Source organism: Hylaeus anthracinus, unplaced genomic scaffold (assembly GCF_026225885.1).
Source record: "Hylaeus anthracinus isolate JK02 unplaced genomic scaffold, UHH_iyHylAnth1.0_haploid 5, whole genome shotgun sequence".
Classification (NCBI taxonomy): Eukaryota; Metazoa; Arthropoda; class Insecta; order Hymenoptera; family Colletidae; genus Hylaeus; species Hylaeus anthracinus.
The window spans coordinates 156,686-182,715 of record NW_026535322.1 but is presented as its reverse complement, the minus strand read 5'-3'; the positions used below and the strand labels follow the sequence as shown (position 1 = coordinate 182,715).

The 26,030-nt window shown below is 45.5% G+C and overlaps 2 protein-coding genes across 7 annotated transcripts in view; one reads left to right on the top strand and one right to left on the bottom strand.

Moving 5' to 3' along the window:
* The window catches only part of LOC128895944 (nuclear migration protein nudC), a 33,268-nt gene extending 7,667 nt beyond the window's left edge, over positions 1-25,601 (bottom strand). Inside the window, exons 1-4 of one of the 2 annotated variants that reach the window (XM_054158979.1) lie at positions 25,395-25,601; positions 25,210-25,287; positions 24,890-25,102; positions 24,624-24,809 (exon numbers count right to left, since the gene is read on the bottom strand). In XM_054158979.1, the coding sequence (XP_054014954.1) occupies positions 24,624-24,809; positions 24,890-25,102; positions 25,210-25,287; positions 25,395-25,469 (552 nt within the window). In that variant the 5' untranslated portion in view covers positions 25,470-25,601. Of the gene's footprint in view, positions 1-24,623; positions 24,815-24,889; positions 25,103-25,209; positions 25,288-25,394 lie in introns of both variants that reach the window. The other variant, XM_054158978.1, reaches the window with a different exon arrangement.
* On the top strand, positions 966-24,165 carry LOC128895945 (uncharacterized). Of its 5 annotated transcripts, XM_054158982.1 has the most exons (5): positions 19,397-21,402; positions 21,481-21,924; positions 22,446-22,658; positions 22,774-23,038; positions 23,220-24,165. In XM_054158982.1, exons 2-5 carry the CDS (start codon positions 21,703-21,705, stop codon positions 23,243-23,245), a joined length of 726 nt encoding a protein of 241 aa, XP_054014957.1. In that variant the 5' UTR covers positions 19,397-21,402; positions 21,481-21,702; the 3' UTR covers positions 23,246-24,165. The 5 variants fall into 5 exon arrangements, with proteins under 5 accessions (XP_054014960.1, XP_054014958.1, XP_054014957.1 ...); XM_054158985.1 differs by lacking the exons at positions 19,397-21,402; positions 21,481-21,924 and adding an exon at positions 966-1,277; XM_054158983.1 differs by lacking the exons at positions 19,397-21,402; positions 21,481-21,924 and adding an exon at positions 15,767-16,422.
* Positions 25,602-26,030: the final 429 nt, after the last annotated feature.

The window sequence follows — 26,030 nt, the reverse complement described above, 5'->3', positions numbered from 1 at the left end:
CATACATGTTCATCTTTCGTCGTTTACGTGTACAGAAACAGATGTTGGTGGTATATGTGCAACCCGTAAACATCTACCTCTTCCGGAGTAATTCGGTCCGATGATTCTAGGTTAGAGTAGAAAATTCTAGTTACATTACCATTAAGAATTTCAAGACCAAATTCAACCGCCAAAAAATTCTTTAGACAGTCGATCGTTTAGCTGTGGTAAAACGTTCCAACACTTGGCGAATAGACTTTGTGTCGACGCCCATATCCGCTGATTCGAAACCCCTAGAATTTCTCTGGCTAGAGTACGGTGTTTTCAGTTTTCAGTTATCGATCAGATAGCCTTACAGACGAGGAAAGAAGCATCGTATTATTCTCCAAGAGAAGAGTCACGGAAGAATCTTCTCTCCCTAGGGAACCAGCTAACCAACTGACCCCTTATCAGAGCTCGTATTTCGTCGCGAGTTCTCGCGTTGCTCGCGCATCGCGTCGCGTCGGATGGGCGCGCACGACCACGCTACTGGGACAAGGTTGCCGGGGGTCCATAACTATCGTGTGCTGACACACAAGAATGCGCGTTTTTTACCCAGCGGGATTCACCTCTCTTCTTTTCGTTCGGCGGATGTCTTCCTTTCTCGTTTGCTCCTCGTCGAGTCCCCTACCAGTCCAAAAGGTTTGGCATATATCACCTTTCCTCCTCCTCCTCCTCCACCCCTTAACCCCCCAATCGTCACAGTCACTCCCCCCCACCCCCTCTCGAAGTAGCCTGATCTGTTCAAAAAGGATCGCGGGGGGGCCATCTTCGGCTTGATCCCCTCTTCGTGACCCCCCAACACTCTTCTCTTGGTTCCATCGAATGGCCCCCCCTGGTTACCATTATGACGCGCCACCGCTGGATCGCGACGCGGTTTCGATCTTGGAATACCCTCGCGTCGTCACCGCGATGATCAGTCTTCGAATTACAGGCGAATCACGCATACGTCCCCGTGATTGACCGATTTATATCCAATCAGCTGTCTGTTTCGTGTACTCGTCATTCTATTTCGGCTCCCATCTGATTCCAACTGGGTACTCGGTTTTCTCTCCTCCATGCTACGAATCCGGTCTCATTTTCGTTTCGTACGACAAATTGTTTGAAATTGGATGGAACGGTCAAGTTAAATTATAGGTGTAACTCGACTCTTCTCTTCTGGTGATCATTGATACGCAACCGAGATTCCAAGAGTTATCGTGCGCCAGTGTTGTGTAGTTTTCGAGGGATTCTACAGCAATTTGCTGGTCGACATGTCGGTGAGTAACATGAATTTCTCTTGCAATTCCTCTCGATTAGCAACTTGTTAATTGTTTTTATTATCAAAATTATCAAGAATAACGACACAGTAGTAGTTCCTAATACTTGAAATTGATCGATAATTCTAGGTTCGCGAAAGAAAATCCAAACGAATTTGTACTCGGTCGTAGCTAGAGCGGTCAACGAAGATTAATGTTATTTTCTTTTACTGTTAAAAAAAAAAAAAAAAAGGAAGCAAAACTCGTGCCGAATGTAGATAAGACAGGAACCTTTCGAACACGAAAAAGTGGAAAATGTTCCAGTTTTCTACATATTACGCGTAACGTTCTCCTATCTTCGGATAAGTCGATTCACTTTCGGAAGTGGCTTGCATTATGAAAGTGACGGTGGAAAAATCGCGTGCACGCTTCGTTGGTTCTAGTAACTAGAACAGCTTGGTGGTTCAGCCATTCGAATTCGCTGCGGGATATCGGTCGTAAGGAATTGGACGTAAACTTTTTTAAGAATCGTGACACCCCGCTCGTCGTGCGTGTCTTTTCTCAACGGAAAACAGATCTGCGATGGAAATTCCAAATGGTAACAAAATATTTGAATAAAATCAAAACACCACGAGTCATTTCATCGTTCTACAAGCAACCACCGGGTACCGATTAAAAGTACCGCGTCCATCGTTTCCATCGTTTCCATCGTCGATACAGTCGACGAGAAACGTTCGTTTCTCTCCTTTGATCGATATTCGCAAGACAACGGTAGCGTTCAGTTGACATCTCGGCTTTTACACTTTTTACTTTGACCGCTATTTATCTCGAAAACGAACGGTATGTTGTCCGTTTCGAGCACAATGTTCGCATCGAAAAGTATCGCCAATGAGTAACCGACAAATTATTGTTATATAAAATGTCAGCCTAGAGTTGTTCGTCCGACTTTTCGACACAGTTAACGAAAGTTCCTCGAGACTCGGTTAATGGCATGTCCAAGTCGAGTCTTAATGTGACTTCGATGTTTTCACGATACGCACGGGACTGGTGTCGACAAAAGCGACGTGCAATTCAAGCGACTTTTCGTGCGGTCAGCCTACTTCCAGATCCGATACAGTTGCATAATGCGGTAAAATGCGACGCTCGTATTTGCAAGAGAGGACATCGATATATGGTATACCGCGTCCCCCGATTCGCACGCTCCGTCGAGTCGCGATAAATATTTTCATCTTTGTTTAATAGATTGCGTTAACCTTGAATCAGTGAAAGGTTCAGCCAAACGCTAACTTTTCGCTAGCAGTTATTTTTTATCAGATTTCTGTGTGAAAAGAGTGTCTCGAAGACTGGCCAGAGTCGCTTAAAAGTGTGCTTTACTTCAACGATTGCATCGAGCAACCGTTTCATGCTGTATACTATATACAATAAATACCCGTGTTATTTCTTAACGAGGCAATAAAGTCACTTAATCATTAGAGATATCGTCGCGACGTGTAGCTTTACTTCGAAACCGATGCAATTTATTCGATCTGTACCCTCGCAAGATACTTGAAGCGCGATCGTGATCCAGCGAGACGAACGAATGTTTCGTTTGAACCCGATCAGAAGCAAACTTGGCGTGTTTCTGTCTTCGAAGACCTCGCCGCGTCGTACGAATTCAAGGCATAATAAAAAGTCACGATTCCGTTGCTCGCCCACGACTCACAGTTGCTCATTTGGCCAGATGCCACGACCAGATTACCCAGTCGTGTAACACTCGACGACTTTTAATGTCGGTCACTCCTGCTCGGTCTTACTTAAACTCTGGAGACGCATCGTTAAACTTTATTAAAAGATATAATGGCAAAGAACCGAAAATCTTTTAGCAATCGTGCCTAACTGTTCTCGATTCAACTGTTCCTAAGCAAACATCTCTACGCTTTGTTCTCTTGTCTCTAGGTATTGCGAGTTTACGCGCGATGCATTGTGTCGTGATTTCGCAATAGAAGTAAGGATGCGGACGCAAGAGTACGCAGTTCGGGTCATTATAATCCCACGTCAACGCCGATTAGAACGACCAGTTGAGAAAAGTCGCGTCGCGACGATACTGGCGGCAATGGCCTATCGCTCCTTCGACTGTTCATTCCGGCCATCATACTTATCCAGCTATTCTCCGTTCCCCTTGGTCGCGTCGGTGCCTCCCGTCTGGGATCTTTGCTGTTGCATCGAAAGGGCAGATGAAAACTGCATTCACCGTTGCTAGCGGTAAACGAATGCTAACCAGTCAAACGAATCCTCGAGAAATGCGCGCATGCTACGTACGCATGAAATCGTTGAATAATGAATATGATAGGTTTGCAAAGAAACCTGTCGATCGACTAGAGTAAACTACCAACTGGTTCGGGTGATAGTCATACCTCTAGGCGCTAGAGAACTCGACGGATAACGGGTTATCTATCGGCATCGTTGTAACGTTTGGTCGCAGCTCTGGTAAAGCGGGATGTTCGCGTTCGGAAACTCGAAGCGTTATTGCGAATCGTCGCGGCAACAAGCGGCCACCGAGTACCGAGGAGTCTCGGCCGTTATGCAAGCACGAGCTCGCCTCGAGTAAGGTCTACGACCAAGGTACGTAATCTCGGGATGGGCAACAACGAAGCCTTCGACGGTATTCCACGCTGTCCCGTCTCCCTGTCCTCGAGAGGCCACGGCTATCCTTCGCGTTTCTTCCCTTTCTCTCTACAATGCCAGCTGTTTCTCTTTTCTCTCCCGCGGATGCCGCAAGTCGTTAACGTTGTATCGTAACGCCGCGGTTCTCTATCCGCTAAGCGGGCAAAGGACGGTGACAGTTTGACTCGCGTTAGAGTTTGCTGCAAGACTTTCTCAACGATGGCGATGGCGATGGCGATAGCGCGAAGAAAATATCTTTTGCCAGCGACAGTCGTCGCGCAAAGTGGATAGCGATACGATCACGTATCGCAACGACAATGCGCGAGAATTCGAGCAAGATCGTGGGTGAAAAGAGCAACCAAACGCGTCGGTTTCATTTCTACGGGCCATTTTGTTGCGATTAACCTCGTTTCGAGGTGATGTCCTCGCCCCTAGGAGCAAGCAATGAACGACTATTGTCGCATGTCGCGACATGAAAGGAACATCGCGCGCATAATTTACCTCGATCAGCGACGCGAAAGATTTCATAGTTCTGTGTCGAGCTACCAGACACACTCGCTTTTCTCATACAACCTTGTCAACTGGATTCGTGTTTGATACGATAAGTTAGAAGATGAACAAATAAGAGAATAAAAATTGTCATCTCTGTATAATATAATAGCTACACATAACGTAATCATATTTCAACAACCACGAGATTGCGATGCAGCGATATACCAGGACAAATCCACGCGATGCTATTTATAAAACTCAATTATGATTTTTTCGGAAAAGATCAGCCAAAGCCAGCCAGGCTTCGTTCGTGGCTTTGGGTCTCGACACCTGTTGCACGATTGCATCTTAGTGTGAATGCGCGCGAGTGTATCCGCGAGTTACCCGTGTTTCGTTAACGCGCCGCGCCAAAGGTGCGTTTACCTTCGTCTTGGAGGTAGTCGAAGAAGAGAAGCTCGGTCCTCGGGGAGCTGGACCAGTCTGGTCTCCCTTTGTTTTGCACGCGGAGCGAATACGATGAAACGCGGATGCCCGGTTCGATTCTTTCCTCGTTCGAGTAGTAATCGCGGTGGGGAATGTTGGGCAAAAAGCTTTGCCCTTGCACGCGATTGTAACCGCTAAAAATCCACATTCCTGAGGTTGGGAAGGCTGGAATTTATAGGCGTCCTACAGCCTACAGTTCAGTGAAGCGGCTGTATGCCAAGGCGAAGTCTGAATTAATTGGTAATCGCACAGAAACCAAACGTCACTGATCCATCACGCGTTTTCGCGATCACGATAGATGAACGAACGATTGCAACGATCGAATTGATTTTTTTCAATTTTTCTAGGCGCAACGAAAACACTTTCGTTCAAGGCTATGAAACAACCGTTGAAAGGAAACGAACAAATATAATACACGTTCCATCGAATACACCCCATGTCTATCGTCAACGAGTCGCGATTACCGCGACAAACGACGGGGTTCTTTGACGGTTTTTATTTTGGCTTACGGCAGGTAGACTTTTCTTGCGGTTTTCTTCCTATTTTTCCTCGGAGAATACCGTCGTTTCCGTGTCACCGTACACCGTATCTTGTGTGTAGCGATCGCCTAATGATCGTTGCCCGACACCGCAACGGCCTTGGCGACTGGTGTAGCACACTCGCGATATTTGCGACACTCGGAGGAGAGGTTTGTATTTCTACTCGATCGCTTATGCGATATTCAAACTAACGTAAACACGATTTATAAGATAAATTAATCGAAAGTTTAGAGAGAAATTTGAACGGTCATAAAGTGCTCTTTGAAAGGTAACGACGATTACGATGATATTTCATGATAATCGCAATGATAATCGAAGGTCGTGGTTTGGTTCGAAAGAGGAGAGCCGATAACGAGGGGTGACGCCGATCATATTCCAAGATCCGTCGAGTCGTTCCTCCGAAGGTCAACGACGATCCCGGTCTCTTCGGGATTCCCTGAAATGACTTTGTCTGGCCAATTTTTGCCAGCTACGGTCCAGCGGATGGAGCGTGATAAATCGTTTTTACAAGAGAAGAGAAACTCGTTCGGTGAGTACGGGTGGGTTGGTTCGAGAATTTTGAGTTTCGTTGTCCCAGTGAAGCGGTTATGCTAGGTCGGGGACCTTCCACAGCTGGCATATTTCTCCCCTCCATGGAAATGATCATCCGCCCTCCTTCGTTATTCCTTTCACTTTGGTCGGCGTGCTAGTGCTTTTCGTGGATCGTGAATCGTGGATCGTGGATCGTGGATCGTGGATCGTGGATCGAGGCGGTTCGCCTTCAGCCTCAAACTTGCCTGAACTGGTCCGATCCAACATGCACGCTCGTAACGCAGTCTGCCTTTCGCGACGCGATGCCGGATTTGCATCCACTTGTAACATGCAAGCCATAGTCGATTGCGTTCGCTAGCGACGAGTCTGCGAACGATAAGGGTTATCGGACGCTGCCTGGTACATACAAAACAAACATACAATTGGCACGACGTATCGCGGAATATTACTTTCAATTCGAAGGTTCGGTAACTTACGAATCGAAACTAAAACGGAGGCCTTTATTGATCGCGGATACCGATCGATCGTCATGGATAGTTGCCGAGTAACATGTAATATTTTATTTTTCCCCCTTTGAAATCGTGTTAAAACTGGATTGGTAATGCGCCCCCATCACCGACTCCTCCGGTAGTTACCGACAACTTTGCATCATCGTATGATATCATTACATCACCGCTCAACGCGTGCCACTAATTGATATTCCAAGAACCGCAAACCGCAAAAACTAGGCAATTTTCGTAATATTTATTATCGAAACAAACAAAATGGGCTCGCGTAATTAATAATATCTTGAAAAATGTAAACTCGTCCGATCTGACAAAATTTAAGAGGAACCTCGTAATCAGCTTTCACTCTCGCAGACGTAAGAAAGTTACTGGTTACTGATAGCGCGTAATGCTAGCTGCTAAGCTGGTGCATCTTTCGCGTAACATTTCTTTTTACTAATCGTTTCCTTCGATCTCGAATCGTTAGATGATCCGAAGAAAATGTTGAATCGAACAAGACAGTTATTGAAAATAGAAATGTTAATTGCAACTGGTTCTCTCGAGGATTATCGTTAAAGCTGGAATGCGCGACTAAATATGTACCAAAAACATTGACGCAGTGTGATGCAGTGCACCTGTTGGTGCGATTACATATTCACTCTTATTTCATACGCGAATGTGTTGCTCGCGTGCATAAAAGTCATACACGCGTGCACCCCGCCCGCGTCCTCTCTCCTCGTTTTTCATCACGGTCACGATAAATGCGTAAAGAAGGTCGACGCGATCTTACGTTTTCGGTTTAGGACATCGAACGACCGCTCATTCCGCTTAACGATCAAGCGCTTGTCAAGCACCGATGGATCAAGGAAAACCAAGTACGAGCTGTCGAGAACTTTAATCGTTAACACAGCCGTCTATGCGATTCAGCATAGTAACAACTGTCGCTGAATAATAGACGATTTACAATAAATCGTGTTCTCAATCATAGCTTGACGGTCCTATCGCTGATCTTTCTACCACATCGTAAGTTGCAACCATCACGATCGGTAGTCGGTGCGGTCGAACGTTATACCGTTACCGTCTTTGATATATCTCATTGGACGGATTTGATGTCCTTACGGAAAGATAAACGTGATTTGTAGCCGTCATGGACTCGCGTTAACCATCTTGTCTTTTCCCTAGATAAGAGGAACGCACGCGAGACGTGTACTCGATACCACCAAGATAATACAATGCAATAACGCATACTTATAACAAAGACTTCCGGGTTGGCTGGGCTGATTGCGAGTCGGTGAGTAATCGGTATGCCTAGCAAGAGTGGCAAGATAATATATTGGCGCGAACAACTACATTGGACGTAAAACTGCACCGTCTCGCGCTGTGCGACGCATAGTGGAATGGAAACGTACGAATCCACACATACATACGTCGCCAGAGAGGAAAAACATCTTCATCCGGAGACCGATTGGCTCGGTTACGGAACGGTCAAAGAAATACCATTCAACGCGTAGTGCTATTTTTTGTTTGTTTAGCATTTTGACGAATAATAAAGACAAAGTGTTTGCAAAATAGATTACGTTTTCATGGATAAATATCATATTTCTGGTATAATGTTCACCTTTTCCGAAAGAAAGAGTCAAAGACAAGTAAGGTTGTTGATATATCTAGCTTTTCGTATCGATGATGGTTTTCACGTTGACTTGTACGCCTTGTCCGAGGACGAGGACAACGATAACAACGTAAATATAGATAGACGTGACTTTGACTGCGACCCAGGACGCTAATATTGGCGCGACGGTAAACGCGGTAAAGACCTGCAAAGTGTCAACTACCAGACACCTTGCAAGCATTCCATCATTCCGCACGGACAAACCTTGGGAGTCGAATATCCGGCCAGGTCGAACGAACGAGTCCTTTGCAGGAGGGTGAGTGGACAACGGAAAAAAGACAAAAAAACAACAAGCACGCAGGCGTATGCGTGTAGCTTATCGTTAACTGGACAGGTTTGCTCACATGTTCGTATATAAACGCGGCGCGCATATAAATCGTTACAGCTATCTCCGTTTCCTTCTCACGCTCGAACGAAGGGAAGCAGCCCCGTAGTCGTAAAAAGGAGAGAGGGAATCGCGATCTGATCGGGTTTTACCAGTGTAGACAGTTCCATGCACCCGCGATGCAATTAGACATTTTTCTGGTGGCCAGACGGCGCGGCTGGGAGTCACCGAGGTACATGCACAGCACAGACCAGACAAAATGAAAGAAAGGAACACTCGAGAAGCAACAGCTCCGGGATACACGGATCCAGGAGGGGGATTCAGGGTTACAGGTGAAAAGAAGAGAAAAGAAGAGAAGAGAAGAGAATAACCAGAAAGGTGACCTTGTCGTTGGTCCGTAGAAATTTCTTTCAAGCCCAAAGAAACTCGAGATTGCCGCGGGTTAGATAATGCATCGGTATTGTCGCCGATATACCGGTTCGCGATAACTCTGGTTACATCCTGGGAATCAAGACACTGACCTGTTTTTCAAATTTTTATCTCGTAGACTTACGCCGAGACAAAGAGTCGCTCGATCGGGTTGCCGGGCCGGCTGGACTGGCTGGCTCAGCTGGCTGGCTATTCGAACCCGGATCTCGGGTTCCTCCAAAGACAACTTATTGTTAATCATCTCGGAGTTATTTCAAATCGCAAAACAGACTCTTTACCTTTATTCTAATCGAGACGGAAGTCGAGAACTGCAAGTATCTCGTCGTGTCATAAAAAGGAAATTACCAGGAGCCACGACAAGATTATCCTCTTGGTCGAAGCTGTTGATGCATATCTCCGGAAGACGGTTAAAATAAAAATAAAGGAGAAGACCATTTTTCACGAGGATTTCAGGCGGCAAGGTCGCAAAGTGACAGTTGCGCATAAAACGTTGACCTCGTTTAGAACGAGCCAAGATAAGGTGGCTGTACCGCATAATCTATCATCGCGAAATCGCGTTCAGGGGAACGGCAACATTTTCACACACAATTCTATCGGAACCAGCCACGCCTAAAGTGTCGAAACGAGCTATGTTATGTATTTACAAATCTAAGGTTAAGTCTCGTCGCGTTTTCCAAGAATTAGACGATCAGAGAATGAGAAATAAGTATTCACAGAGTCCCGATTGTTCGCAACTCGACGACGCCGTACCGCGCCGCGCCAACGACGAGTCCGACCGAGGTTAAAGAACTCGCGGTAAGATCTCGAAAAAGAACGTTTACGGAGCAGTTTGCATATGCGGGTCAACGCACCCTTGACTTTGCGTATCGTTCGACCGATCGGATCGGTATGATTTATTTTGTTTTTAATTTTTTTTCATTTCTCATTTCCTTTTCCTTTTCCTTTTCCTTTTCCTTTTCCTTTTTCTTCGGACTAGGACCCGTCGGAGAAATATTTGATAGTCCAAGCGATAATATTTTAGGTGCAGCTCCAAAGTACGATAAATGCGACGATGCGATTCCGAATATGGCGCAGAGTTTCATATATTATAGTTGCGCTAAACGGAACTTTGCAGCGTTAAATTAGCAATGCTGATTTAAGTGCGCTGTGTTCGCCTTGAACAACGTTTCGAGGCAACAATTATCGCTACACGGAATGAATCACGACAATTCCAACTATTTGTTTCGCATAAAGGACATATTATTATTGGAAAGATTATCGACGCAATTACGACACCGATATAATCCAACGTTCACGATTCATTTTTCTTCATAAAACTTGATCTCGCTTATTTCAAATAAATTCCTCTATCGACCATCGAGCCAATTTATAAAAATGATGGATTCGAAGAATACGAACAGATCGAGAAAGTACGTAATTCCTTAACAGGTAAGAAGCCGTTCGAGAGTCGATCGAAAAGTGATCGATGCATACCGAGGTCGGTCGACTTTTGTACCGGTAAGAAACCTTATATCCAGTCTCTGGTATTCCGTTCGCAGATACCAACAGGTTATTAATATCGATGAACAAATCATTTCGGAGAGCGGGATTTAAATATTAAATATAAATATTTGCTCGATGACAAGACTACCGACACGCTTATGTACCAGACAAAGTATTCTTTGTCGCTGATAAAGAATCGATTTCTAAAAATGCGACTTCAGAGCGAATACAATACACTTATTAGCCGATAATAAAATTCTAGCTGTTCATTTTTGCACGAGCTATCGATTCTATTGCATAATCGAAACGATCATTCGTAACGTGACGCGCGTTTTACATTTTAGATCCGGCCCGCCGAGAAATCTGGTCGATTCTGGATTCTAAAGAACAACATTTTTACCTAGTTGCGTCAGATTGAATCGGATGAGAAAAAATGCAGACCGCTGAGAAATATGACGTTATTCTGGTATTACCATTTTATAACGTTGACTGAGATTCGGCGTAACGGTATCGAACGTCGCGTACACTTGTCACCAGAAACCGGATAGATCGGTTCAAAGAGATTCAGACTATGTGGGCTGACCTTGGTCGTAGATTGCTGACTCAAAGGTACAGCGTTTAAATCGATTAAACAACCGAGTAAACCCAAAAACAGGCTCGAACGACGCGTCGTGAAAATTTATAGCGACCAATGATGGTAATTATCCAGAAATATACCGGTAGTAGATTTTTCTACTATCCTGGTTGGAAGGAAAGGCCGTAGCGAGCTATTCGATGAAAACTTGAATCGATATCGAGACGACTACGATTGTCGCGGATCTTATGAGAACGTTGTTAGAACAACAGTCGATCGAGTTGTGCAAGCTCATGCTGGGGAAACGCTATCTTGGACGTGTCGCGAAACACGTGGACGATCCATATCTTAGGCAAGCCGAAAAGAAAGTGGCCATCGAAAAGAGGCACACCTTCGTAACGTCTGTGTGTACAGGTGAGTTAACGTCGGCGCTAACTTTTTACGTGGTTCGAGGAAGTCGTTGCATAATCGTCCGCAGACTCCGGTAGTCCGTTCGTGTGCGACTCTTGGTTCGGTACCGATCGAATCGACTCTATTAAATCCGTTTTCCGGGAAACGGGGATTTTCCATTATGAACGAGTTATCTCACGCGGTTCCGCTTGCCGATCTCGCGTGTATCTTTAACGACACCGCGTGGAAACGTGAAACATACTTGGATACATATTTTGGCGTTCCGCGAGGACTCACGCTAATCGTACTATGTACTTATCCTCTCTACTATTCAGCAACGCGGTGAAGCGGTTACGCGTATCCAAGCTCTAGAAGGAATCCAGACGAACCGTTTTCCTTTTCTCGTGAAACGAGTACGAGTAACAATACATGGTACAATACGCGACGATCTTCTGATTCGTAAATACGAAAATAAATTCCGATTCGGTATAGAGTCGCATTCAGTTGTCGCGGAACGGTTCATGGGCACAGATACACGGTTCTCGGTCGGATAATCGCTCGATGGAATTGGCACTGACGTAATAACGTAATGCACAAGAGCGTTAGCGTCCGGGTACGTAGGCAACGTCCGCTTCTCGCGTAACAACTACTCGCTTCTCGATGGAGGCGAGATCCCAGGCAAGATCGTGGAGCCAACAGTCTACGCTCTACGCAAAGGTGTTGGTTCGCCGTACAAACGCAATGGTACAACATGCTTACAAGTGTTGGGGTAAAATCTCAACTCGCGGTGGCTAGGAGGGGCACGCTGTTGGTCTATTCACGTTCGCCGATCCGAATATTCGTCTGGATCCTGGTATGCGGATATCCGCGTCGCATATCGAACAACCGCTTCTCGAGATCACGCGATTGCCCTCGATCATGCATGCACGTTCTCTCAAGTCGCAAGTCTCAAGACAACCGCCAGGACCAGTTTCGCCGTACGACTCGAACGTAGTTCTCGTTGCCTAGAAATCTATCGCGAGTCCCCGATGAAATATCGAGGTTTCACAGCTTGCGATGCGACCCACCCAGTTGCGTTTCGTCACCCGTTGCTCTTGTCGCAACGATAGGGAAAGTTTACCCATAATGCTTTCATAGTTGCACCAATTCTCAAACAGGTCGTTGTTAGTTTTGCAAAACGAGACAAATAATTTGTTTCTCGTAAAACGAAATCCGAAAGAAAGCAAGATCAACACGATAGAGAAAAATATTGCACGGTCCGATCGTAACCGTATTACACTCCTCGTCGTACTTTGCGGAATTTGAATTTTGCGCCGTCTTTCCTTTACGAGATTTCCTTTCTCTACACGCAAACAATCGTATTCACCGTTCTATTTGGTTTCTTTTGACAAACCAAGGTCACCGGCATCTTTTGACAGCTTCTCGATCCATGCCGAGCACCTCTGGACTTTGAGCGCGCTAACGTGCCGTGTATCAAGGTTGAAAGGGATTGGATACTGTTCGTCTTCCTCTTTGTACCACTTGGCGTTGCTCGTATAATAGCCATCGACGAAAGAGAAGAAGAAAAGAAACGGTCGGTAATTATAATAATATAATACGAAGGGATCGTATGCTGTAGGATCCTTCCATCGATAGCTAATCAAGATACAAAGCTCTTGGACTAGCCGTTATTCATTATTAGTTATACATATAGTTAGGAACTGTCCGAGATACACGACAAACGTAAAAAAACCCAAGTACAATGGGAGGATGTGGATGTTCAGGGTGCATCGACGTCGGTGTCCTCGGAATATTTTCCACGGTACTCAACGACGTTATCCCGTATCGTCAAACGTCTAGAAGGATGAGCAATCTCCTCAAACACGTACGAGCAAAACGTCCTTCGATCTCCTATTGTCCACGATGCGAAAATACTCTCATTAATTTACGTTACGTTAAAATGCATCGCTGCTGGTAAACGTAAATATTCATCGTTTCTTGGATACGTTTCACCGTAACCTAAACAGCCCAAGGCAGCGTAACTCGAATTAGCCCTCCTTGCTTGCCAATCATCAGATTACCCAGTCTTACAACCAGTTTCCGTTAATCGGAAATTACAAAACGCGACTAGTAAGTATTTTTCGATACATTACAAAAGTGTGCCAATAGAAACAAGAGAACGAAAAGACGAAAAATCATTTCGAACCTGCGAATGCGCTCATTGAGCAAGATTGCACACACGATGGGTTTACCGGGACGACACGACATCGCGGTACTTTTCTGCCGTCGCGTGTTACGCGCAACGTGTTTCCCGTCGAATGCTTATCGGGTGAATCGTACAAGCAACTGCGAACTCGATGGAAAAAACATGCCTTTTCCTGGTATCTGGTCGAGCATAACGATAATCGAACGGGGCACGAGAAAATTTTCCTCGCGTACAAAGAATGAAATTATCGCGTGATCGCAAAGAATCGACAACACCTTTCTTCGCGTCCGATTAAGTAACGTCTTATTTGCTAATTACACGACGATTACCTTTGTGCTCGCGATTCGCGCAGCCTTGCCTCTCTGCGATTACTCAACGATGCACCTCCACCGTACCACGGTGCCTTTCTCTTTATTATGAAAAATCCACAGAATTGACTGCGGAACGGAAGGTCATCGAGCGAACGAGAACGAGAACGAGAACGAGGCGCAGCGAACCGAAACCGGAAAACGTCCGCTATGCTTAATTTTCAAGAGGAATTTCGTAGGAGATTCGCGATAGGTTTGGCAGATCGGTTAAGCTTCGAGAGTCACGTAACGTTCTCGCCTTGAATAAACCGGAGGTTGAGCAGCCAACCGCGTTTAGTTTCAACGATCGAGATCGTTTCGTTAGATTTGCGACCTCGATGATTTAGAGTAGCATAGGACGGAAGCTGCGAGTCATGTCCAGTCCTTGCCAGAAATAGAGCAAACAGCATCCGGCTCCTGATCGGAATATTTAATCGTGTTGTGGTCCGAACAACGTGCGGCGCGGCGCGACGCGACGCGACGATCTAATTCACCCGTCATGGTTAACCCGTGCGTATTCGTAGCGTACGCGACTGTCCTCGGTTCCAGATTCAGTTGATGCGACGACAAGTTTCCGAGAAGCGATTAAAGTTGGAGGGTTTGCGGGACCAGTCACTACCGGCAGTCAATCCATCGAAGGCTATGGTCATCGGGTGGCTCAAGGTTCCACGACTAATCGATGAAATCGGCAAACATTGCGCAAACAGTGTTTCCTTGCAATGCGACGCGTCGCGACGCCGTGGCATAACATATAGTTTGACAATCAGGATGACACGGTGAAACGATTCACCAGCTTTCCATCAGGAGGACTTGAGGAGGATAATTTTTTAGGCTGATGCATCGACGAGCAGACATTCTTGCACGATGAATCGACCTGTTTCGAGAATGTCGTAACGTTAGATGCGACTTTTCGAGAATGCAGGGACCCAATATTAACACGTAATTCCAATACCCGTATCGAGGTGGCACGTGATCCTCGGCAGTGGTTGTTGCCCGTCTCTCGTGACCCGGATTCGAAACGCGAATCCTGTCGTAATGGGACGATATCGTGACATAGGATTACCTCAACGGGAATCTACCTCCCACGCGACAACTGCATCCGCCCTTGCTTTGTTCTATTTTTGTGCGTATACCTGATCGGAAACGATCGGAAGAAACGAGCAACAGGTTTACAACGAAAAAGATTCGCTGCATAGGTTCCAACGTCATTCCGACACCCACGTAAAAAACCTCGACGTTAAATGGGAGCTGATCTAAGCCAATCGAGCCAAATTTAGAAGCTCCAAGTCAGAGAGGAAAAATTCAAGGTCGAGAGGATAAAAAGGCATTCGTAGAACGAGCGTGTATTGAACTCGATGAAACGCAGAAAGCGTATCGAAGAGCGTGTAATTGGTTCGCAGTCAGTATTCAAGGAGGAGGATCGCACTCTTCCGAAACGACGCCGACGAGTAATGGAAAGTGCGAGTCGCGGAAATTACTGGATTCGTCGAAAGAGACGTGGTCCGATCTGATTTTCTTGCCTCGGATGCAGGAAGCGAGAAAAAGGAGCTGAATAAGACTTTGCCCACGGACAGAGATCCAAAGAATCCGGCAACTGGATCGACGGATAGGGCCCCTTCCTTCCCTTATTCTTTGGTCTGTCCTTGCGCCTAGACCCGTCTGCGTCAAGATCAACGTCGGCACAACCACCGCCACCGCCACCGCCACCGCCTCTGGCTCCCCGTTGCGCGTGGTTGTATGCGTGTTCCTGGTAAACAAGTACACGTACGTCCGGAAAGGAAGAAAAAACGAAAGATCGATCCTCTTGGCCATGGTAAGCCGGAGAGCTGGCCGCGTGCAGAATCGACGTACCGCGAGCGCGCGAGCTCGGTCGGTCGTCACCCTGGGTGGGAGATACGAAGGTATAAAACCGATCTTGCCGTGTGCTGGCAGTCAGTCCAAAGGCCAGATGTGCGGCGGCTCTAGTCGCACGCGTGCGAGAGAGGCGATCACGACACGGCGTGCGGTACTACCGCGTACACCGACGCTCACGCGATCACGATATTCAACGACTCTTACGGTTTTCCGGTGCGATCGCCCTAACTGTGAATTCGTCGACGATTTTCGAGGAATCTCGTCCGAACAGGGAGATAACAACGCCGACAGTCGAGAGATACGTTAATCCTGCTCTCAGCTTCCGAAACGGAGAGAAAGGACAACGAACTCTTACCGAAGGATATTCAGCTGTCCGAGATTCCGTCGAGCTAGTCCTCCGGAACAGTCGCGCGCGAATCAACACCGAAGCTGCGGAATCGTTCGAGGGGTGATCCGAGTGGGTTTCTCGTGGAATACGTGTATGTAGCTCAGAATCACCAGCCGTTTACGAGAGTGGTGGTAGCAGAGTACAAAAAAAAAGAAATAGTGAAGCTTTTAGGTGCAAGGTTTCCTCGGAGACCCGACAAATTCAACTTTGATAGTTTCGATAGTCACGAAGTGTATTCGTGGCTCCAAGTGGTTTGGTTGCACGAACAAGCAACAACCCGAATCATGTCGGGAATCGAAATCAATGTGGAAGAGGCTTCCAACGACGGACACGAGGATTTCGTTCGAGACGTAAGTTCCTGAACAAAGATTCCAACTGCTTGCCGTTGCGCCATGCGCCAGTGTACGTACCGTACAGGTATTGCGCGCTGCAAACGTCCAAGTGTCTCGTTTCTCGCGTCTCGGAGATGCGCGGCTGACTCTTGGATAAAAACGCTCGAATCGCGGAACCCCGCAGCGCGTCTTTCTCAGCCACTGTCTGCTTTCTATTCGTCTCGTTCCTTCCGCCATCGAGAAGCCTCGGTTCCGTAGCTCGTCAGATTTAATCGTGATTACAAAACGCTGATGGATTCGCCGGACTTTCACGCCACGGAGAAGCGTCCGTTGCGATCCAGGTGAACGAAATAATTCAACGTGAAAACGAAACGGTAACGGACACGCGCAAATCGTAATGTTTCTCGTTCGACTTTCAATGTTCGCCTCCTAACGATCGGGCGGCAACGCGAATCAATTACATAAAATGTTCATCAAATTCGAGAAAGTCCGGAAATAAAAATGTAACAAATGTTATCCAACAGGAACTAGACATTCCAGGACTAATAAAACGCCAATAATTACGTGATGCGCGAGGTGTATCGGATTTATTTTCGTGTCTACGAACGCGTAAGAAAACGATGAAACTTTGATTGAATTTGTAAGTTGAAATGTAGTCTCGATGATCGCGTTACTCTCGTAAAACAATTTTAATACCATACATTTACGGGCTACGCGACACGTCGCGGTACACGTATACCGTAACACTATTCACCGCGAATAATTAATAAGCCAAATACCTTGTACCGTAATACATGTTCGCTTCTCAGATATTCATCGAAAATATAGGCCGACATTTCTGCGCACATTCTGAGTACATCTCATTATTACACTCAGAGAAAAGGATAGGATAGCCGCCATGGGGCAAAACGCGTAGGCGAAAAATGATATCGATAGATCGGTAGCTCCGGTTAAAAGCTGATAACCTAAACACCTGTAGACCATTTCTCGCATTTACGTTTTATACCTCTTTACGATACAAAGTGCTTTGAAATATCTTGGTTTTTAATCTTCTTTGCTAAACGTGCAAACTCTTGTTATTTTCAGGAAACGGTGCATCGATTGCTACATTGTCACGCATTTAAAGTCCATTTCCGTGTTAGGCGTGTCGCTTGTTTCCACGTTCGATGGAAACGGCCAAAACTGATGACTAACGGATTATGAGACCGATACGAAACGTTAACGGTTAAACCGCCAAACGACGGCGTAGATAATTATGTAATTCACTGTTACGCGGCTGGCGGGTTAATTAAGGAAACATTTCGTTAGGTTACGTAATAGAAAACGATGCGTGTAAACTTTCATTCCGTATTCCAAAGCACCGTGACATTTTTCTAACAAATATGATATTAATCGATGTCAACTGCAACTTTTGAATATACCAACTAGATTCGCCGCGATACGATAACTCGGTATTTACTATTTACCTATACTTTTACCGTACATCTTTATGCAGTAAAAAGCGAAACAATCGCTTATCCTACTTCGTGATACAAGACACATGGAAAGAAAAACGATGCGACAATGTAGTTGCGCGAGTAATTCAATTCGTATACGGACTCTGATGGATCGTCGTCGCGACTCGTTAGACAACAACCAACGCGCTATAAGATGTATCGTTCGACGCGAAAGTGAAGTAAAAACTAAGAAAATTAGACATTTGATAGGAGAAGCGACGAGCAAGACAAATGATACAACTCGAATGTCTGATTCGAGTCGAGACGTAATCCATGCGCGGTGTCGCAATTTCGGCGCGCCCTCTATGCCGGAGTTTGTAAATGCAAATCGATCGGAAACGATCGGGTCGTTTCGAAACGACCTAGGAAAGGTCCGAGTCGCGATCGGTCGTCGACGGATTTCTTTTCGTAGAGAGCTTAAAGTGTAAAGAGGACCGCTGTGAAATGATCCGAGTCGCGATCACCTACCTACACCTATAATACAGCTATGTTTAGACGTTCAAGTTGCACATCGACGACTACTCAGCGATTCTAGTTAATCGCATCGACGATTATTTAAACGGAATGGAGATTACAAAGCAATTGTCTCGACAACTATTCGTAACATTCGAGACGCGCGTACCGTGTCGCGATGATCGCTTTGAAACGGCTTAACGATACCGGATGCGATTATTCTTTAGATCCGCGATGCATCGATCTTTGTAGCTTCCGTGACGACATTGAGCGATAACGAAGGTCCTGTCGATGTTGGCAGTCTATTCCTCATTTCCCCCCGGCGCGCGCCGCGGCGCGGCGGCATCGGCGTCAGCGTCAGCGTCGCCGCCGCCGTTGGCGTCGAGGGCGATTCGCGGACGAAAACACGTGAAAAGCCTAACGTAAATTGGCACTTGTCTAAATGTCCTTCTCGCCTTCCTCTTTCCATGCATCGTCGAGGTCGGTCTGATTGCCAATTAGTAGATACCAGGTCAATTTATGTAGAAGAAAAAAGGCCGTAGAAAAGGTTGCGCGATGAATCGAAATGAGATATGCACCGCGAGTCCTTATCGGTAATCATCCATCATTATCGAGAACGCTTCTGTTCTCGTTGAAGCACTAGCAAAATATCGAGCTACCGTTCGATTCAGCATTTTCTCCGAGGTAAAAATCGATGTATCGATAAATTTAACGTCGATGAAATACGCGCACGGTCGATCTCCTCGATGTTTGTCTCTTATCCGAGCGTCTGTTTCATTGCGAGGCAAGCAAGAGTGATTTTCGCGTACGAGTTCTTGGCAAACACTCGTCTCGACTTGCACGGTTAACAGCCAACCGAGAGAACGAAAGTCCTCGTATTACCCGAAGAGAATCTTTCAGTGTTGCTAAAATAAAGAAACCGCCGGAGAAGAGGAAGAAAGCCGTTTCCTAAATCGTCCCGCGTGTATCGATAGTACCGTCGTGTACAAACTCGTTCCTCTGTGTGTATGTGTGTGTGTGTGTACTCGCGCGCGCGTGTTGGAGAGTTTTCACCGGTCTCTCTTTCAGTCGTAACGTCGTAACGTCGTAACTCGTAACTCACGGAACGAATGCGTTTATCTGGCGACGGTGTTGGACGAGCAGGAACGAAGAGCTCTTGAAATTGAAACGCTCCGGCGTGTAGCTGAACCGCGGTCAAACTTCCGCGAGTCGTGAATAGGCGAAACGCGCACTGTTACACGGTATAAGCGTATTGGTAAATTTGTCCAAGGTTTTGAAAAAACCTTTTGTAAAAGATTTGATATGGATCGCTATAGATTTCGAGAGACCAATGATTCTTCTTGTAATCCTCTAATAGTTTCATAATGGATATCGTAAACGTAAACGTAAACGTAAACGTGTCGGTAATCCGTGTCCTATTCAGTCCAGTCCATTGAGTTTTGCAGACCCAAAGCAGTTTCAGAGACTTACGGTGAGAACGTAATCGAGCGACTTGTAGCTTTTTCGTTCGACTCTCCCTGCCGACGGTAAACACTTTACCGTGCAATCGGCGATGTAATGAGCCCAGCGCGTTGCAAAATATGTAGACAATCACGGCAAAGAGGTCTTAGATTTATGTTTTCCGTGAGGCAACGTTTACCGTGGCGAGATCGGAGCGAAAACGGGACAACGAAGACGCCGCCAACTAAGAACGAAAGCGTGACGAAACCCCCGTGCTTTATTAAAATTATTGCCTCTCCGCGATCTTTTAATAGAGGAAAATAATGGGCTGTCGGATTCTTCGAGTCATTTTCAATAATACGTCGCGAGTCTTTTCTTTTTCTTTTTCTTTTTATTTCTCTACAAGAGAGAATTACGATATCGTGGCCAGCTCTACATAGATAGGTCTACATAGATAGGTCTACATCTCCAGTCGATTGATTTTCCTATTTTTCAAGTTGTACTCTGTACTCTGTAATTCGCGCAAGCCATAGCGATCCGCTTCAAGATGTACAAGGTTAAACCACGGCATCTGTTATCGTTACCTTGTAACATATATCTTTTTATGATGATATGTTCAGTCAGCAGCGACAAGTTACTCGTTAGACGAGTGCTAATCTATATCGCCTCGAGTAGGTAACTAACATACATGTATCGTTAATGAGAAAGCGTAGTTGAACGTGTCTGCTGATCCGCGAATTTTCGATCCAACTATTGGCTTCCTCGATGGGACATTTTCCAAACACTAAAGAATAAGAGTGGGCGCAGACACGAGAAACAAGCGTGAGCGAAAGAAATTAAGAGTTTCAGGGTGTCGCGTTACGTGGGACCAGCACAGGTGCGGCGACGCTTCGAGGTTGACCAGTGTATCGAATTCCACAAAAATTCTTAACGACGCCTCTCTTTGAGCGTTCCTCTGGCCATTCTCCTCCTCTCGGTCTCGCACGAGCTTGGATTGCTCTCTCACTCTCTCAATGGTTTGCTGTGCCTTCTAGATCGGCAAAAAATTTCGAGATATACCGGCTTGGTAACGAATGCTTGTCACCCGCGACACCGCGCACTGGCCAAGTATCGAGATTCGATTATGAAACTTGGATTCGTCGCCACCTCCGTTCTCTTCCATTGTCTAGGATCTATTGCAGCATACACGGGTTGCGAGTACCAATCTTCCTAGTATTAATCCTTCGAAGCAATTGATAACCAACCGTATTTCCATTCGCGATTTTATTGTGTGAAATCTAGTTGCATCGTCGACAAGATTCGATCTCTTGGTACGATCTTTCAATTTATTTTTTTACAAAAGTGGAATTGTTCGCGTAACGCGTAGTTTCGGAAGATCTCTAGATCGTCGATCGAGAAAAATCCATCGCAAGGCTGCTTCCACGTTACTTTCCGAATCGACCACGCCCGACAGGACACATAAATCCGTGATGGCGGTCTCGGCCAGCATTCCATTAGAGCAGTTACCTTCGATCTGGAGCATATAGCACCGCTGAAAAATCGACCACGGGCACGAAAGAAAAAAATAAAAGCAGCGATCTCGGACCTTGAGCGGCGGCCAACGACCAAGGTAGGCTACCGCCACGGTGGGAAACGTGACCGATTTACGTGCGAAAATGGCCAATTAACAGGCGTAATCGATGTATAGGTATCAACTTGGGGACATCCACAGTGTCAAAGTCGCGGAAATACTCGTGGTTCGACGTTGGCTCTGAACATGTTCGCGATCGTGCTACACGAACAGAGGAAACGACAACGACGATGAAGCGAAACGGAAAAAATAGCGTAGAACGTTACCACGGGACGAGCAAAATTCGAGAGTACCACCGTTGTGCAACGATGAAACCGGAATGCCGACAGTTGGGATCCCATGGCCCCGAGTGGACGCCGAAATTCTTCCGTCGAGGAAAGCTGGGAGCAATCTCGAGAACTCGTTCCTCTCTACGATAAATATGTTTTTGTTCGATTGCAACGGCCGATGATCGACTCTACAAAACAGAGGATAGAATTCAACGATTCAGACGAGACATCGGACGACGCGATGCCTGGTTATTCGATGCATCGTTCCTGCTGGTCTTTCGACGTTGCGTCGGTGCGTCAAGAACGCGATAATAAGACTACCCGCAGATGTCGTAACAGCGTTAGAACAATAAGATGTTTCGACACTATGACGAAAACGCCGCGACTGGTATGCAAAGTTTGTTTATCGTGCTCCCGTGTAAAAACAGAGCAACGAATGCGATGCGATCCAGTTATCACGAGGAATTTCCAACGTTGACCTCGGCTAGTCGGTTAATTGATATCAATGTCGAGTCGCGTGATACGCCAGGAAATTACCGATCGAACCAAGAGAGAGGTGTTTGGTTTCGTTTAAAACACAGATCGTTTTAAACGTCCATTTAATGTGCTTATTGGTCAATTTAACCGCGCTCGTGCTCGTCGAAGAGATAAAACAAAGACATCGTAACTGCGTGTAGAGTATGTTGTTCGGCGATAGATAAACGACACGCGGTTGCAGGTGGAGGATATGCGGGCGAGACAGAGGTGTTATCGCGATGCTACATTATCGCTTATGCAATCAAAGCATCACGATTCGATTTACGTTGCTTTCAGATCGAGGAGACGTCGACGCCGACGCCGACACCGACGTCAACCGTGGATACGACGGCGGTATCGGGTAGCCCGCTTTCCTGGCACATCCCAAGGCCGTCCTTGGTCGGACGGAGCGAGAGAGACAGCGAAAATGATAGCTGGGCTCGTCATCTGCACCCGAACTCTCCTTCGCGAGGATCCACGTCGTCGCAAGGCTCCACCGCCAGTACACACGTAAGCAACTCGCGTGAAATGTACGATTATCGTAATCGATGAAACAACCATCACATCGAAAAAATCAAAAGCCGTTTTACCGAACCGCGACCGCGACCGCAATTGTATGTTGCAGAGTGCCGCGTCGGGCACGTTGTTATTAACAGCCGCGAATCTCGCCAATCTCGCGGCTATTCATCCGCCCACGGTAACGACACCGAAACAAATGGACACCGCCTCGGTGGCGAGTAGCACCCACTTCACCGTTGTCAACGGTCTAGGCAGACCCACAACCGTCTACAGGAAGTCCTGTTGCGCGAGGAATCAGCTCACCGTGCTCGTCTGTACGATGAGCTTCCTATTCATGGTCGGCCTGCTTCTCGGGATCCTTTACATGGAAAGTGAGTATCGATAGTTTTGCCGCACGCGATCCAACGCGTCCTACTGCGATCGCCGCAGGATTCGAGCCTATTTCGTGTCTATTTTCTCTAACACTCGAATCGAACGATACGAAATGCGAAGCGCTGCGTTTACGAACGTGTTCCCCGTTCTAGCTTCCGCCTTGTTTACTTCTGATTTCAGTGAGAATTCGTGACAAGTATCATTAAGGCTGAAGAAAAGAAAATCGGTGTTAGCAGTCGGATAACCGTGGACGATTAAATCGCCCCTAAACGTTTACAGCCCGTTGATGAACGCGAGACAGAAGATCTACGATCGTACGAACAACCAAGCGAGACCGAAGCGATCAAACGGAAAACTTCCGACTGTATATTTTCAAACATTTTTATAGCATTAAACAAACTCAAAGATCGGACGTTCTCGAATAGAGATAAGATAAAGATTCAAAGGCTGTATCGCACCGTGTTCGATGTGTGGTACGAGAAAACTGGGTAATTACATTTATGTAACAAAGTTAGTTTTAGTAAACGCGGAACGACATAGAGCTCGACGCTCACTCGGGTATTCCACGCGAGGACCGTCGAATCCTCCAATTTCAACGAGTATCGTAACATTTTTCGTTCCGTTCCGTTCCGTTCTGTTTTTCTTTTCCTTTCTTATAAAGCGAGACGACGCAGACCGATACGATCGCTAATATCTTTCTTCCATTCGTGGCGATTGCTCGAGTTCTCGACCGATCACGGAATCGAGAGTGTCTAGTGGATGGCATCGTCAACCGATAAAAAGGACCAACGATACGATTATTACGATACATTTATATTTGAAAATAGCGACATTGTCGTACAACGAAATTTCGAAAGTAACGCTAATACTTGTTCAACCAATGTTGAAGGGCAATTGGAAACAATCGACGAAACAGGAGTAAACTAAGCGGATATTACTTTAGGGTTCGTTATTTAATTGTTACTAACAAAACGCCTGAATCAAACCTAGATACCTTCGTGGTGTCGTTTCAGGATATAGACGGAAAAGCAATGAAGAGCGATCGTGTAAATCGCTTTTCGCAACTGTGATATTACTTGCGTATTAAATAATCGTCGATTCAACAAGAAACTGTCAGACTATGAACTAAACGATACGGTTGTTTTATTTTACCTATCCCCTGTCCCCTCTCGAGATGTACAAATTCGGAAGAACGTTTCTGTTAAACAATTTACAGACATATTTACGAAACAAGCTTTCAACGAATATCTTATAGGACTGTTATTCAGGCAGTAGCCACCTTAATATTGTAATTATTTTAAACAATCCGAGGAAGAATTAGTTGGAGAAGTAGTACGACTTGAAGCGTAAGAGTTCATCGTCGAAGGCGATCAATTCTAAGTTATGTTTATCGGACGTATCGATTGCCAAATTTTTCATAAATTTATATCGTTCCTATTTTTCAAGTATAACATTATTTTACCACAAAATTCAAACTATTTTTTAATTTTATGTTAGCGTAAGAGAATGTATAAATCTATTTCCATTACCTTAAAATCAAGGAATCCGGCATCTGATTTTGTTATCTGTATCATTGGTACTCACCTCCAAATCCTGAAGCGTCTGTGTCCATCTATAGTTGGGTAAATCTGCACCGTTTCCACTGTTAGGCCTGAGTTTGTTTTTTTCCTTTTCGTCTTCTTCCTCCTCTTCTATGTTATCTTCCTTTCCGATGCTATCTGCATTATCGCCACTAGGCCCAGGTACGGCAGGCGGTTCTTTCGCTGCTTTCTTTTATACAGAAACATGAGATACATACGAGTGAAATATTATACGAATCGACCAACTAAATAAATACGTTATATACTTACTTTATTATCTATTTCCTCTTGTAATTTAGCAGCCTGTTCGTCTGTCAGTTCGACAATTTTCGACTCGGAATTCATTTTCTCCTCCTCCGCCTTCTTCTCTCTTTTCATCTTTTCGAGCTTCTCTTTACGACGCCTCTCTTGTTTTGCGCGCTCTGCTTTTTCAGTGGCAGCGAAAGCAGTAGCTTGGTGTTTTTTAAATTTACTAGTGACAAGCTAAAATGCAATGGATATGCGATAACTTTAATTATAATGTTTGCGCATTATAAAAAACCATCGACAAAGCACCGTTGGTTACGACAAAGTAAAGAAAAGAAAATTACTTTTTCCGCAGCTCCCTCGCCTCCTCCCGTATAGAAATCCGTTTTCCTCGCGAGAAAACTAAAGACAGTGTCGAGAAGCTGAAAAGATACGACAATTTCTAAGTACTCTAATTTACATAGAAAGAAAGGAAACCGTTCTCGCGCAGGTGAAACATAACCTAAACCATCAACGAAATACCGCTCACTTCTTGTACACCGCCTTCGTGTTGCTGACCCATAGCCAGCAGCATTCCGTCGAATTTCTCCTCGTTTTTCGACATCCTGCTCAAAACTACACGTAAAACTAATTACCGTATCACGAATACCACGTTAAATGTTTCACGATGACGTTAAGAAGCGACACACTCTTGGTTACCGTACCACGTTTTTTCGCGAAATGTCTTTGATTATCGACTCGGACAAATGCTCGCTTTGCTCCGCTAGATGGCAATTGGATGGCTGTATTCGATCGAACATTACTTAAGCTCAATTTAATAATGATTTTAAGTTCTACGATGCTTTTATTATAGTTAAACAGTCATTATTTATTGTATTAAAGATGTTTTTGCGAAGTTTAAATATTATTAAAAAGTACGTAGTGGTGACGTCATTGGTGGCGAAACGCCCAAGTTTGTCGAGAAATAGTTCCACTTTTTCACCGCTAGAGAGCGACACAAAGATCGAAATACCAACATAACAGTATATTTAGATAAATTGTTTTATTAAATTAAATAATAACAATTTAACTATACTACTAGCATAACAGAGCTTTCAAGCACATTAAAATTAAACTAGGATAAGGTTTTTTAACTTTTCATTTTTTCTTCAAGTAGTGGCGCTCT